We start from the raw sequence: 13127 nt of genomic DNA on the forward strand, positions 1-13127 counted from the left end.
TGTGATCAGAATGTCAAGGTGCCACGTCATCTGCTCTGCATTTGTTCATCAAGGTGTCTCCTAATTTTCCATTCAGCTTCCAGACCAGCCAGCCTTGATAGTGGCAGAACATCCACTAGCAATAGCAATAACAATGCTTCACTCCATGAAGTCAAAGGTATGCTGTAGGTGAATTTACATACGTGCTTCGTTCCCATTATTTGCTCTGTGAGATCATTTCTATAGGTTAATAACAAGTAAACATAAAAAATTCCCACACCACACTGCAGCATGTTGTTCTTGAAGGATTTTATAGCCTTCCTGTCCCAAATGAGGAAAGGATGCAAGTATGAATAGAACTTACGTTTTTCATAAATGCTAAAGTGATGTTAGTAAGTTTCAAACTATTTAAAACCAAACCTAATCCAAGTTAAAAGGCTATAAAATAAGAATTCCCTCAAAATAACTGCAGAATTGCTTATTTGTAAGCAGAGAAGTGGCTGCATTTTTCCTCCTAGCATCCTACTTACGCGTGCGCTGCTGCTGCAAAACTCCACAGCGTACAGCACCAACCAGGCAAAACGGAATATGGAAACTTCCATAATTTTTTCTTAAAGATTAATAATGCCTGTGGATTTAACAGCGTTCTCTAAATGTCATCTTATTATGAGCCTTGGTACATTTTTGTTTGTGATAGTCGTTCTGGTGGTCCATCCTAGACTAGAACTCTACCATCACAAGACTTCATGGCCAGCTTTTATTACACAGTGTCTGTTTCTATACAGGATGAGAAATTTCTGCTGTGAATAGTTCATCTTTCTTCAAACTTCATTTTGTTCCTTAGGAGTAGGAAATTCTTGATTACTCCTCAGTATTTTTTAAGCAATTTACAGTTACTGAAAAATAGCAAAGAATTGGTGTTGTGCGATTTATTTCGCATTTAATGCTGCTTTAAGGTCGCAGTTGTTGGAATAGCAGCATTCCCAAACAGTTCTTGTTGAAGACAATATTTTCTTCTCATTCCACCCTCTGTATTTCATTTCATATGCAACTCACTGGTAGTACATTAGAGTGTGTTCCCCTTGGTGATGCCGAACAGGAGCGGAGGCTTATCTTTAGCCCCTGGGAATGCAGTATTACGTAGGTGGAGGCCCAGGTTATAAATGCTGGGGGGTTGGTCTATTTTATTTTATTTTATTTTATTTTATTTTATTTTATTTTATTTTATTTTATTTTATTCAAAAGCTATCGTGTCACATTTAAAGATCTGTGAGAGGTAAGTCAGGAGAGTGCAATTGTATTAGCACTGTCTTGGGCTGGAGTGAAAAAGGACAACTGGATTTTTGTAGGATTTTAGCTAGAATTATTATTAAGGGAATTTGATCATGTTCCTGATTTGACTAAGGTTATACATATATATGTGTGTGTGTGTATATATATATATATATATATATATATATATAAAAAATATGTTTAACAGCTTTTGCGTGCTTTTCTTCCAGATTACTTAACCCCATTTACCCCAAAAGCAGGTGCAGTTAACAATCAGAGCCGGCCCCAGAGCCACAGCAGCGGGGAGTTCAGTCTGCTGCACGAGCACGAGGCCTGGTCCAGCAGCAGCAGCAGCCCCATTCAGTATCTGAAGGGCCATACCAGGTCTAGTCCCGTGCTCCAGCAAAGAACGCCTGAGACACCGGACAGCCGTGGGAAATACCTCAAGACCGGTTCTCCTGGCAGCGAAGTTGTTACCCTGCAGCAGTTTTTAGAAGAAAGCAACAAGAGTACCTCAAGTGAGGTTAGTTTAAAAAACACTCTAATGTGTATTACCCCATCCATATCTTGGCACAGAATTAATAGAAGGCTTCCAGCGAGTATAATTGCTTGTAAACTTTGGGGAGATACTGGTAGTTGTGTGGACTGTATCCTGATAAACTGTACTTGCTGTATTACACAGGAAAATCATTTGGAATTTTGCAGTTTGGCCCTTTACCGGTTACTGAATTACAAAGGCTGCCCAGAATTGCCTGATGCACTTATGGGTGGCATGCTCAGAGTGGGTTTACTTTACTTTCAAAGTAGGTAAACACTCAAAGCAGGTTTACTTTCCTTCCTCCAGTTCAGCAGCTGTCTTGAGCAAGAGCTGTCCTCTGGTCTGTCTTACAGGAAGGATGATGCTTTAATTCATTCCCTGTCTGTGTCAGTTTCATCTTTTTAACGCTATTGGGTGAAAAGCCCAACCCTGGAGCTCACTGAAATGGGAGAGGAATGTGAGAAGGGAATGTTTCTCTGAATGGGTGACAGCATAACACAGTCACCCACCTCGGAAGGGTTTTCAGGAGGACTCTTTGCAGTCTTCTGCCAGAGCATTTCCTTAGTGCTCTTAGCCAAATTCCTTCCAAGTGGTGGCTCTCAGCATTTTGAGAGAAGACTGAAGTCTTTCTCCACTGACTGTGAATAGTTTTAACCTCAGCTTTTTTTTTTTTTCTATCTCTGAAGTCTTCTCTCTGAAAAGAAAAAGTGGGGAGCTGTCTGGTCCAAATTGATGCCCCAAGGGTGCCTAAAGGTTACTTGTTTTGTATCACTTTGAGATTTTTATCCTTATTATCTTGAATATACAGAGAGAATTCAAGCTGTTAGCTCCAGGTGATCAGTAGGAGTTTAATAATAGTCCATGTGAAATTGCACAGGAAGTCCCTATGAGCGAAGGCAGTGGGCAGGTGAGTGAGAAGGTGAACTTGAAGCTTTGATCATCTGATTTGTTGCATTAATCACTATAACAGGAACTATTTTCAGAGAGTCATGAGCTCTGACAGCTTGTTTTCAGAATGCTTGCTTGCAAGCTGTACAGGAATCTCATGAGTATGTGCTGTAAATACTTAATGCTGCTTCTACTTCGGAGAAATTCCAACAAAGAACCTATTTGGAATGTTTTTATTAGGTCCCCAAAGATTTCTTAAATGTCAAAATGGCAATTCATAAGTGTGTAAGATGTTTGGTGTTGTTTGTGGGTTTTTTTGACAGCTGAAATCTACAAGCGAAGAGAATCTTTTAGACGAGGTCATGAAAAGCTTATCTGAGTCTGCGGAGCTGACAGGAAAGGAAAGGCTAAGAAAACAGCCGTCCGCCGGTTGTGGCATTGTGAGATCATTAAGTGTAAAGAATACAGTTGATTTCTCAGATGGACGATCCCTTAAAGCAGACCAGCTTGTGAGGCCTAGCCTTCGGAAGACCGAAGATACCTACTTCACTAGCTCACCCATCAAATTCACAGCAGGTGCTCAAGGGAAGGCCAGGTCTGTTAAAGACAAGATACAAGCGACTGTGTCACAGCGACAATCAAGAGATTGCAATCCTTACGCTACCTTGCCTCGTGCGAGCAGCGTGATCTCCACGGCAGAAGGAACCACTCGAAGGACGAGCATTCACGATTTCTTGTCTAAGGACAGTAGGCAGCCTGTTTCAGTTGACCCAGCACCATCCACCGCTGACAGAAGTGTTCCACCAACCTCTAGTGAGTACTCAGCACACCAGTTATCCTCTCATTTGTGTCACTGTGTGGCTTACAGAGTAGATTGTGTTCCACAAAGCGATGCAGCTAATACAGTTAAACCACGTAATTTGGGCTGTAACTCTGATGTGCCTAAGACTTCGAGGATGGAGAGGTCAAATCTCCATGAGAGAACTTTGCTAAGCACAAGCGTGTTTAATGAGAGAGGCAGTGTGTCTGGTAACGACAGCGCAGGAGCGTTCACAGTGCCTCAGCCCTTTTTAGCCCTTAACACCGAGTTAGTTAGTAACATAAGTGGATTGCCTCAAAGATCTGCATCAAAACCAACCGATCAGCCAAATCTGTCAGCTTTTAGACCCGTACCAAGAAACCAGGAGCAGCCTTCTGCTAATCAGAAGTGTGATCGTAGCGACCTACGGTCAGGCCTGAGTAGCGAGTTTGCTCCTGCCGTCTCTCTAAGTGCTAGTGAGGCTGAAGCCCCGCTCCTGGTTTCTGAGGATAACACGACTGTGTGGTACGAGTATGGCTGTGTTTGAAGAAGTTGTATTAATAAATACATACTTACGCACACACGCTCTAATATGACATAGGTGGTGTTCTCAGTGTCCACTGGATGTGGAGAAAAATTTACTACAATGAAAAATAACACGATGTTAGATGTGGGGGTGGTGGCTTTCTGAGGATAAGGGCATAGGGCTCAGTTGTGTACTCTGGCATGTTTGAATGTAACGCTGTAACCCCACCAAAGTTTGCATGAACCATTAATTGCACTGTATATGTTTTGCATGCCGTGAAAAGCCTTTATAATACAAGCTATATTTTTATTTGTCACACATTACCACTATTTTGGGTTCTTTCCTGTCCATTACTGAACGCATGTCAAACCAGTCGCATGCCGCCTGGCCACAAACGGCTCAGTGAACAGCCGACCTCCCGGCACCATGACGCTGCTTCTCGCTTCTATCGGTATCGTGCTTGCCAGACGTGTCAGTAACACAGTGATTATGTATTTGGAGCAGAATTACTTCCTGCCCTGCCCCCCGCCCCTGCCTCTGCTCTTTCAAAACCGAGACGCGAATGAGAAGAAGCATTTAGAGAGATTTCAGTGTTTTAACCCTTCTCATTTATGCCACATCCTGGTGTAAACACACCTTGCACAAGGAACAAGTTACAGCCTGGTAATTCAGTGCCTCAAGCTCGCTCCGTAAACGTGTTCATATTTACTAAAATATTTGGATGTTAATAAATACAAAGACCACTGCTAATCCTTAGCACAAACCATAACTCTTATGGAGATGTAATAAATAGTGACGTGATACACAGCACTCGTCATGAAACGATGACTATTTCCATCTTGTCCCTTTGGTATCCTTTGTTTTTGCACTTAGCAAATGTGGTGAAGTGTCTGGTTTTCCTCGGAGTCGAATAACAGAGTTACCTGAGACCCCCTGTGATGTGCAGCAATAAAAACCTCTGCTGATCATGGTGGAAAATAATTTCTCTTCTTAATAGAAATAGCACTGGCACGTCCAGTTTTCTGTTGTATAAGAAAATAACAGAAGCTTTAAATTAACACAGTGAAATAAAAGATAAAGTACCCAAACCAAACACTTACGTGTTTCTGGAATTGGAGGGTTCAGATGACCAGCTGGAGAAGACTGTTGAACAAAGCAGTTAGTATGCCACTGTCGCTGCAATTACTTGAAACTTCTTAATTGTTACTATAAATAGAATTTAAAATTGTGTCAAACTGTCATTCCGTGAGGCCTTTGACAGTAGCACTGTCTTGCTGTAAGAGGAAGGAGTAGTTACTGACAGTTACTGTAGGCCAAAAGTATTACATATGCCATAGGAAATGTGAAAATGTACCTAGAGGAAAAATACTGAACATTGAAAATGAATACTGAAAATAAGGAACGTTGAGTTCCCATTTTTCCAATGGCATTCATTTGGCCAGCAGCTCTGTGGCAGTCCCGGTGCTGCTGTGCAGGTTGAACTTTAATTTGTAGTGTTTAAGTAGGGAGGGGTGGAAGTGCTGCAGTTCAGGGTCCCCAAGGAAAAGGAAAAGGTGTCATGGGTGTCTGTTGGAAGGTCTCCATTTCATGCAGGACGGGTGGAGATGGCCCTTTCCAGAGCTCCACCTGCATTTCAGGGTGAGGAAGAGGAATGAGGGCAGAAGATTGGATTTCTTCATGTCCTGTGGAGGGTAGAATTGCCAGTCCCATCCATCAAGCCGCCATCCTTTACCATGTCTGCAGGCATCCATTACAGTTGGGCTGATGAATTTCTCACATTTCTGTGTTGTCCAAAGTGGCTTTTAGTTCTTGCTGGATTAAAGCCGCAACACAAATCTGAAACAGTCTGAGATCAGTGTGCTGATCATGGATCATGTCGTTTGACTTAATTTCTGCTAATCTAGAGCTGTGTTTGGAGTAGCTTGGCATCAGACAGTGCTGCTGCCTGAAGGGACAGATGCACAATATAGTCTGCGAGATCTTGCAGGAGCTGGAGGGAAAATCTTAGCCCTGTGAGTACTTACTGTGCTCTCATGCCCTGCTACCAGTGTCTGCATTTTCCTTTGCTGATCCCAAGCCTGTGTCTTGCAGTGAGATGGCTTGTTAGGATCACAACAAGGTTTGGAGCTAGAGCTAGTGTCTTCTGCGTAGATCCACTGCTGCTGTTGGAGAAGCAGGATAAGCTTCCATGCATGCTCTTACCTCGCTGGCCAGCCTTGTCTTGCTACCAAAAATACCAGCATCGTCTCCAGACTGGTGTACCAGGAACTCTCCAGCGCAACCACTGAACCCTGATTGACATCAGGAGCAAGGCTGGGGTCAAAAGAGACATTTCCGAGCTCCCCACAGTGAAGTTAAAGCTTGATCTTAAAGCAACAGACGCGTTTTCCAGCCGCTGCCTGTGGGGCACTTTGGTTTACTCCATCCCACAGCTTCTCGCAGCACTAAGCTGTCACGTCCAAACCAGGCCCTGCAGTGACAATTTACGCCTGATGCGGAATGCCTTTTTAGCCCGTTTTGCCTTCTCTCTGTTGCAGCATTAAAAACAGCTTCTCTCACAAACACAGAGACCTTCAGAGCCTTGCCAGTGTCTTTGGACGCTGATGTCTCTGCTCCTCAGCACAAGTCCTAAGCTGACCTTGTCCAGCATTGCTTTATAAACTTGGGATGAACTGCATTTCAGTTGGGAGGGTAACAACTTCTTGTGCCCCTGTTTTTGTTCCACTGAGTCCAGCTGCAGCAGAGTGCTGCTGGAGATTTCACAATGTCCCTGAAAAATAAACTGTCAGCATTTCTTTATTGTATGTGAAAGAAAACAAATGTTTTCATGTACGGAAGGATCATGTTTTCCTCTGCTTTTTTTGTGTTTATGCTCTAATGATACATATATACGGATGTCTGCTCAACTAGTGGAAAGATCTGTGAAAGTCCTTCCGGATCCGATTGCTGCAGCTCCTCGGCCATTTGGGTGGCTGACTGTACAATGCACCATGCACTTGCTCGTTCTTTGGCCCCTGCTGCCTGTAAAACTTAGGAGTTAGGACTCTGCATGGTAAATCTAACCATGAAATGTGTGGCTGCAGGTAAAAAAAAGGGTTTGTTGTTGTGGCTGGATAATTTGCTTGAGGAAGGTTTGCTTGGTGCTTTGCTCCCGGTGCTGCGTTCTGCACGTTGGGGCTGTTGCATGCAGAGCGAGTTTGCCAGATTGCAGAACCGAATGCAGATGCTTCTGTCCGTGTGTGACAGGTAAAAGGTTCCTGTTCTCTGCTGGGTACGGTCAGCCCTGGTGATGTCTGGTTAGTTGGGTTTTCTGTTCCACGCAGGCAGGAATTTAGGGGTAGAGTTAACTAACCATTATCTAAAAGCTACATAGCTGTGATTGCAGCTTTGAAAATAATGCCTGGTTATTCTGAGCTCTAAGGTGAATTGTAATGAGTGTAGTTGAGCAGACCTTTCCTGTGAGTCTCTTCTATCCTCTCCTCTGTCCTCTCCTTTAAAATAAGTTTTTGTATATATATTCTTTTGCTCTACTAATAAGTAGAATATATTGTAATGCATGAGTGTTTGTTTGTGTGTTTTCTTGTGTCCTGATAAACACAATGAATAACATGAAATGCTTTTCTCTGCAGATGTGGAAGCTATCCCAGAAAGCAGAAATTCAAAAAGCAGGTCTAGGGAGCAACAAAGCTCCTAATTCTATTACCCACTACTGAGATGTGGGCCAAGTGGTGAGTTTCCTGCCCAAAGTGTAAATGAGATTAATTTCATTTACAACAAACTAACAGCATTACATCTAAGGACAAGTGCACATGGCATTAACCAGATGTAAATACTGCTTGCTTAACTGGCTTCTGTCTTGCTTGTTAGTTAAGCCAGAACAGGTTGGCTTTACAGCAGCTATGTTGCCTGCATAAGCAGGGAACTTCATCCCGTTTAGCCTTTTGCCTCTCAAAATTGCATTGATTCCTGTTTTGCAAAGCTGTTGGAGAAGCCAGTTCAAAGAAACCCTGTTAAGGAGTAACACTGAAGCTAGTTCCCAGAAAGGGACAGGTAAATCTGAGAATGGTTTAACAGAATATATGAACTATTCTATGCTACAAGGAAACAGCCTTTTTATAAAGCTTCTTTAGCGTGTTCTGTCCTCCTGACCTCATTAAAACATCTTTGCTGCATGCTGTTAGCGCTGTTAGTTGTGTTAGTGACTTAACTCTGTATTTTACACTTCTACACTCTAAGCTTTTTCTCATGTTCTTTTCTCTTTCCGCCTTTCAATTGAACGCAGAGAGAAAAGTGTCCTTCAGTATCTCAGTGTGAAGCCTTTATATCTGAAGTAACAAGACAGCGACTGTAGGAATCGTTAATAAAAAATTAAGGGAATTTTTTTACATTCTTCGTGACTAGAGCAGGCAAGAAATAAAAACCTACCTACCTTCCTTCCTTCCTTGAATCAAGGAGCTCTACCGGAGTCTACTGCTGAAAATTTGTAGATGGTCTTAGGAATTATTGCACATTGCACTGTTAAGATCTACTGAATAAAGGACAGTTCTCCTCTCCCTAAGGACCAAGAATTTTAAGGTCTCAAGAATTACTCCAGGAAAAAAAAAAACACAGAAAAATAAACTTCTTTCTTCTTCTGTTTATGAAATTAGCTACTGATTTGCTTAAGCTTCTGCTGATCATTAGCCAAAAACCCCCATAACTAGCAGTTTGTATTTACTTCTGTAAATCTCAAATAAATGCTGTAGTATTTTGTTGAAATCGACTGTATATACAGGTACAGAATCCTCGCGGCTTGCTGGCACTTCATGGCCTTATTGGGTAGCATCATCTGCATGAAACGGTCTTTAAAAGTTTACGCTGATTTTTGTTGCATATGAACTACAAGAGGAAAAATGTGTCGCCTACAGGAAGAAGTCAGATAACTAACAAACGTGGGAGTCACAGGATAATGGGATTCTACAGAAACTGTGTTTTTCACATTCCCGAGTTACTCTGCATATATATATGTTCAGATGTTTCTGACAGGAAATTGCCAGCCATGATTTTTGTATCGCTTTTTTTTCACTCTAAGGCTGTTTCCAACAAATGGCATTTCCAGGGTAAGACTGTCTTACGATGTTTGTGTATCGACTGATTATTTTTATTCCTTTTTTTTATTGTTTGTCTTTTGACATGAGCTGATCGTGGCTTAGGAAGTTTCTTGATGGCAAAAAGAAATGTAAATAATATCATACGCATTTTACAATCACTTCCCCTTAAGGTTACCTTTTGTTAGCAAGGTATGTTCTGTTCAGTACTGATTTATGTTAAAGTCAGCGGACGTTATCGGTACGTTCAGTGGTTGCATACTGTTGTCATCCTGAAAGCATTTGCAGAGCTGGGAGGAGGTGTGCCTGAACTCGTAAGCAGACCCAGAACGAGTTACTGTAATTCCGTGTTAGTGCACATCAGCTTCAGCATGCTGGTGTACCTGTCCTAAAGGGTTACGTTAACTGTGTAACCTCCTACTGCCCCTCACCAGCTTGCACCTGCACCTGTCTCCATCCATGTAGGCAAGATTTATCAACTTACTAATCACTCATGTCTTTACCAAGCCTCAAGCTGTCAGGGACAGTTGGACCAGGAGAAAAGGTCTGAACAGCATATTTTGGTTTTGCAATCTGAACACTTGGTTCAGCCTCGGATTGTTTGCACGGAGAATTTAAAAATTGTGTGGTTTTGGGTTTTGTTTTTTCCTTAAGTGAAACTAGGACCAATTCTGCAGCTCTCCACCATACAGACTTGTCATCCTGCCTCTGAAGACGTTGCCGCTGTCATTAAAGTCATGGGTTTGTTTTGGTTACTGACTCATGCTGGCATACCTTTCTGGTCCCTTGCTCTCAGCGTCAGGACTTGCACCAAGATCAGAGGAAGCACATGGATTTTTACAGAGCATCAACACAGATTAGCAAACCTGGAGAGCTCCAGGACCCCAGCTCCACAGCCCTCTGGTGTCAGCAGCCTGAGTTTGGTTGCATTTGGAGTAACACCCCACCTTGTAACTGGTAGTATGAGGATTCTGGCATTCCCAACACGGCCACAACAGCTGCATGTCACCAGCAGGGCGGGTGGGGTGGATGGCGGTGGCTGGAAGAGGTGTGGTGGCTCAGGGCCTGTACACAGGTAACCTGTATACAGGTAACTTGTGTATTCCTTTATAACCTCAAAGCTCGGGGTGTGGTAGAGTTTTACCCCCAACGCCAGGTGAAACAGGCAGAGCCCCATTGTGCTCCAGGGGAAGAGTAAGTACTTGATGCAGTGAGAATTCAGTGCCGGCCCTGACTTCTGGGCCATTCCTGTAGTACAAAACAGCCAGAGCCCTACATACAGAAGAGTTGCCGCTAAGGAATTGTATAGATAGGCAGGACATGGAGAATGCTGTTAGCCATTGCTAAAGGCAGAGCTATTAGGAGACAAAATTGAAATACCATAAATGTTAGGGCAAATTTATTTTCGAGCTCATTCCAGGGTCTGATTGTGACCAGGCTCTCCTGGCTCTCCCTGACCAGTGCGTTTCAAACTGTTAAACGCTAACCGTTCAGTAGCGTTACTATTTTTAGAAGAACATGCATGTCTTGAATGAACAGATCTGAACTTGTAGCACCAAATGCCCTTTCTAGTCACGGAATCAGAGCAGCCATGCATATTGAGGTAGGTTCTACAAGACCCTGGGAATTAGGCAAGAGCAGCGAATTGCCACGGTCGCCTGGCACGCGCCTCGGGAGCCATGTGGTCACAGCCAGGGTGTAGTCACAAACTTGACAGTGTCCGTTTAACTGATAAGGTGCATTAGAAACGAAGCCCCTCATCCAAAACCTGATACGATGTTCCCTCGTACGAGAAAATCTGTAGGAGTTTGGGGACAGAATTGGTCCCTCTGTGTTACAACCTGGCACGGATCAAGTCCATGTGCCAGCATCCTGGCTAGTGCCCCTCCGTACTATTGTAAATGGGTTTTGACCCAGTCACCTGTATCAGCAGAGAGGCCAGAGTGGAATAATTTCCTTTAACCTTTTCAGTCTCTGCCCTTAAAAGCATAAATTTAATTTGGGAGCTGCTTCACGCTGTCCGAACGCAGCCTGCCCGGGGAAGACCACGGCGGCTGTGGGACGGTGTACAAGAGGAACACACATGCAGCTTTATACTGTGAGCCTTGCACACCTGTCCCTGCTTGGTCATATTGACAGAAGAGGCTGTAGTACTACACGATGTATTATTTTTATTTCTTTCACTGATTGTCTGCTGAGGATTAAGTAACATTCCCTACACGTATTATTTCTAAATATTTTTCAAGACATGATGCCGCCTCAACGAAGGAGCTCATGTGTGGTTTTAGAGTTAGATGATGATGTATATGTAAATAATGCTTTGATATTAATTAAACTGCCTTAAAGGAATGTACCTGGGTGTGAAACAAAACTTACAAAGCTCTTATTTAAAACTGTAATTTCCTTTACATACGGATTTTTTTTTAATGTTTGCCATTGTATACATTTATTAACGATGTTATTAAAATGCCAAACCAAATACTTTTTATTCTTACTTTGTGTGTACTTTATACACACTTTTTCTGGACACTGATGTTACTGGAAGGGTGTTGGTGTTAAGTCATGGCATTGTGGTCACTTGGTGATGTGTAGAGTATTTCTTCCAGAAGGAAACTGATAAAAACAGTAGCAGAATTTTTCTGGACTGTGTTATAGTTTGGTTTGTGTTGTTTATTTGCATAGACCTGTATAGCTTTTAACTATACACTATTTTGATTTTATTTTTTAAAACTATCCAAACAAGCAGCACTAATTTGATAAACAAATACAAAAAGCAGCAGAGACTTGCCAAATGTAGCATTTGAAGCTTTGATTTGGCTTGGTGTGGTTATTTTTACTGAGACAGGTCTCGGAGTCTTTTCTGAGGACAATGGTGGTTAAATTTTAGGCAGCAGCGATGTTAAGATTCACAAAGTATCGTAAAGTGCTGTTGTGCACGTCTTTCAAACTGTTTTTCCCATTTAAAGCTTTCCAGATCTAAAATCCTCAATCCTTAATAGGTTTTATGGGGTACCACAGAGAAGAAACCTTAAAGGGAAGGGAGAGTGAGTGCCAGGCCTCACTTCAGACATCTCGCTCATTTAGTAATGCATCTGTCAGCCCCATAGTCCCAGATGGCAGATGTTCCCTGCAGTCTTTCAACAGCAAACAGCAAATCCCACATATCCAAACATATTTAGAGTGACGACTCCTGTAGCTTCACGGTGTCTGGGTGACTCCTTTCCCATTTGAGAGGACTGCCATGATAGACAAGGTTGATTTGTGTCCTCCTAAGGTAGAGGGGAAAATTCAAGCTGCTGTACCATGAAGCAGTATGTTGTTAAGCTCACAGGTCAAAAAGCAGGTGCCAAGTCCTTCAGAAATTAAGGAAGCCATGGTGGGGATGTTACTAATGTGTTAGTAACTTGCCCTGGAAGATGCTTTTTCTTACTCAGTTAACAGTAGTTGTCCATTCTGTAGAACTGAAGATTTCCCTTTTTTACTGGGCGGGGGGGGGAACCCCAAACAATCCAGCACACAAACCTTTCTGATGTTCTCAGCTCATGAAACCGTCTTAGCCATCTAGAATGAAATGGAGTCAGATTTGCAGGTATTTGCCTTGTGCTTCCCTCTGTCACTGCTGGTACCGCATCCTCTGTGCAATGCAGTACTGAATGGTCATCCAATATCCAAGTCTTTTCCCTGCTTTTTATTCATGTCTCTCTCTCTTTCTGCTCTATCACAACTGGTGTTTACCCAATCGCTTGCCTTCAGGCATAGTTTGTGCTGTGCTGGTTAGCCTGTGTTCAAAAGTCCTTTCCCCATCACCTTCCGATTTGTGGCCCTCGCATAACTCCTCCAGGCTTTGGGTCTTGGTGGGTACCCGCTGGCACAGTATGGCCTGCTGGACTTGGGGGAGTTTCTGATGCTTCTCTCTTTGGCACAAAAGCTGTTTGAAGGGGGGTTTATTTAGGCAGGAGAGAGGAGAAGGAAGAATCAGAGATGTAACCTGTTGAGCATCTACTGGTCTTGCTTTGCTGACAGCAGGTACTTTTCTAA

At 42.9% G+C, this 13127-nt stretch overlaps 1 protein-coding gene across 2 annotated transcripts in view; it reads left to right on the forward strand.

Moving 5' to 3' along the window:
• Positions 1–4239, forward strand: part of CCDC88A (coiled-coil domain containing 88A) — a gene marked incomplete at its 5' end in the record, with an annotated part of 69796 nt that extends 65557 nt beyond the window's left edge. For both annotated transcript variants that reach the window (XM_084261422.1, XM_084261423.1), the window contains 3 exons: positions 77–157; positions 1509–1774; positions 3001–4239. In XM_084261422.1, coding sequence (XP_084117548.1) covers positions 77–157; positions 1509–1774; positions 3001–4023 — 1370 coding nt within the window. In that variant the 3' untranslated portion in view covers positions 4024–4239. The remainder of the gene's footprint in view (positions 1–76; positions 158–1508; positions 1775–3000) is intronic.
• Between the last annotated feature and the right edge of the window lie 8888 nt (positions 4240–13127).

This window comes from Gallinula chloropus (genome assembly GCF_964237585.1).
Source record: "Gallinula chloropus genome assembly, chromosome: 3".
NCBI classification, from domain to species: domain Eukaryota; kingdom Metazoa; phylum Chordata; class Aves; order Gruiformes; family Rallidae; genus Gallinula; species Gallinula chloropus.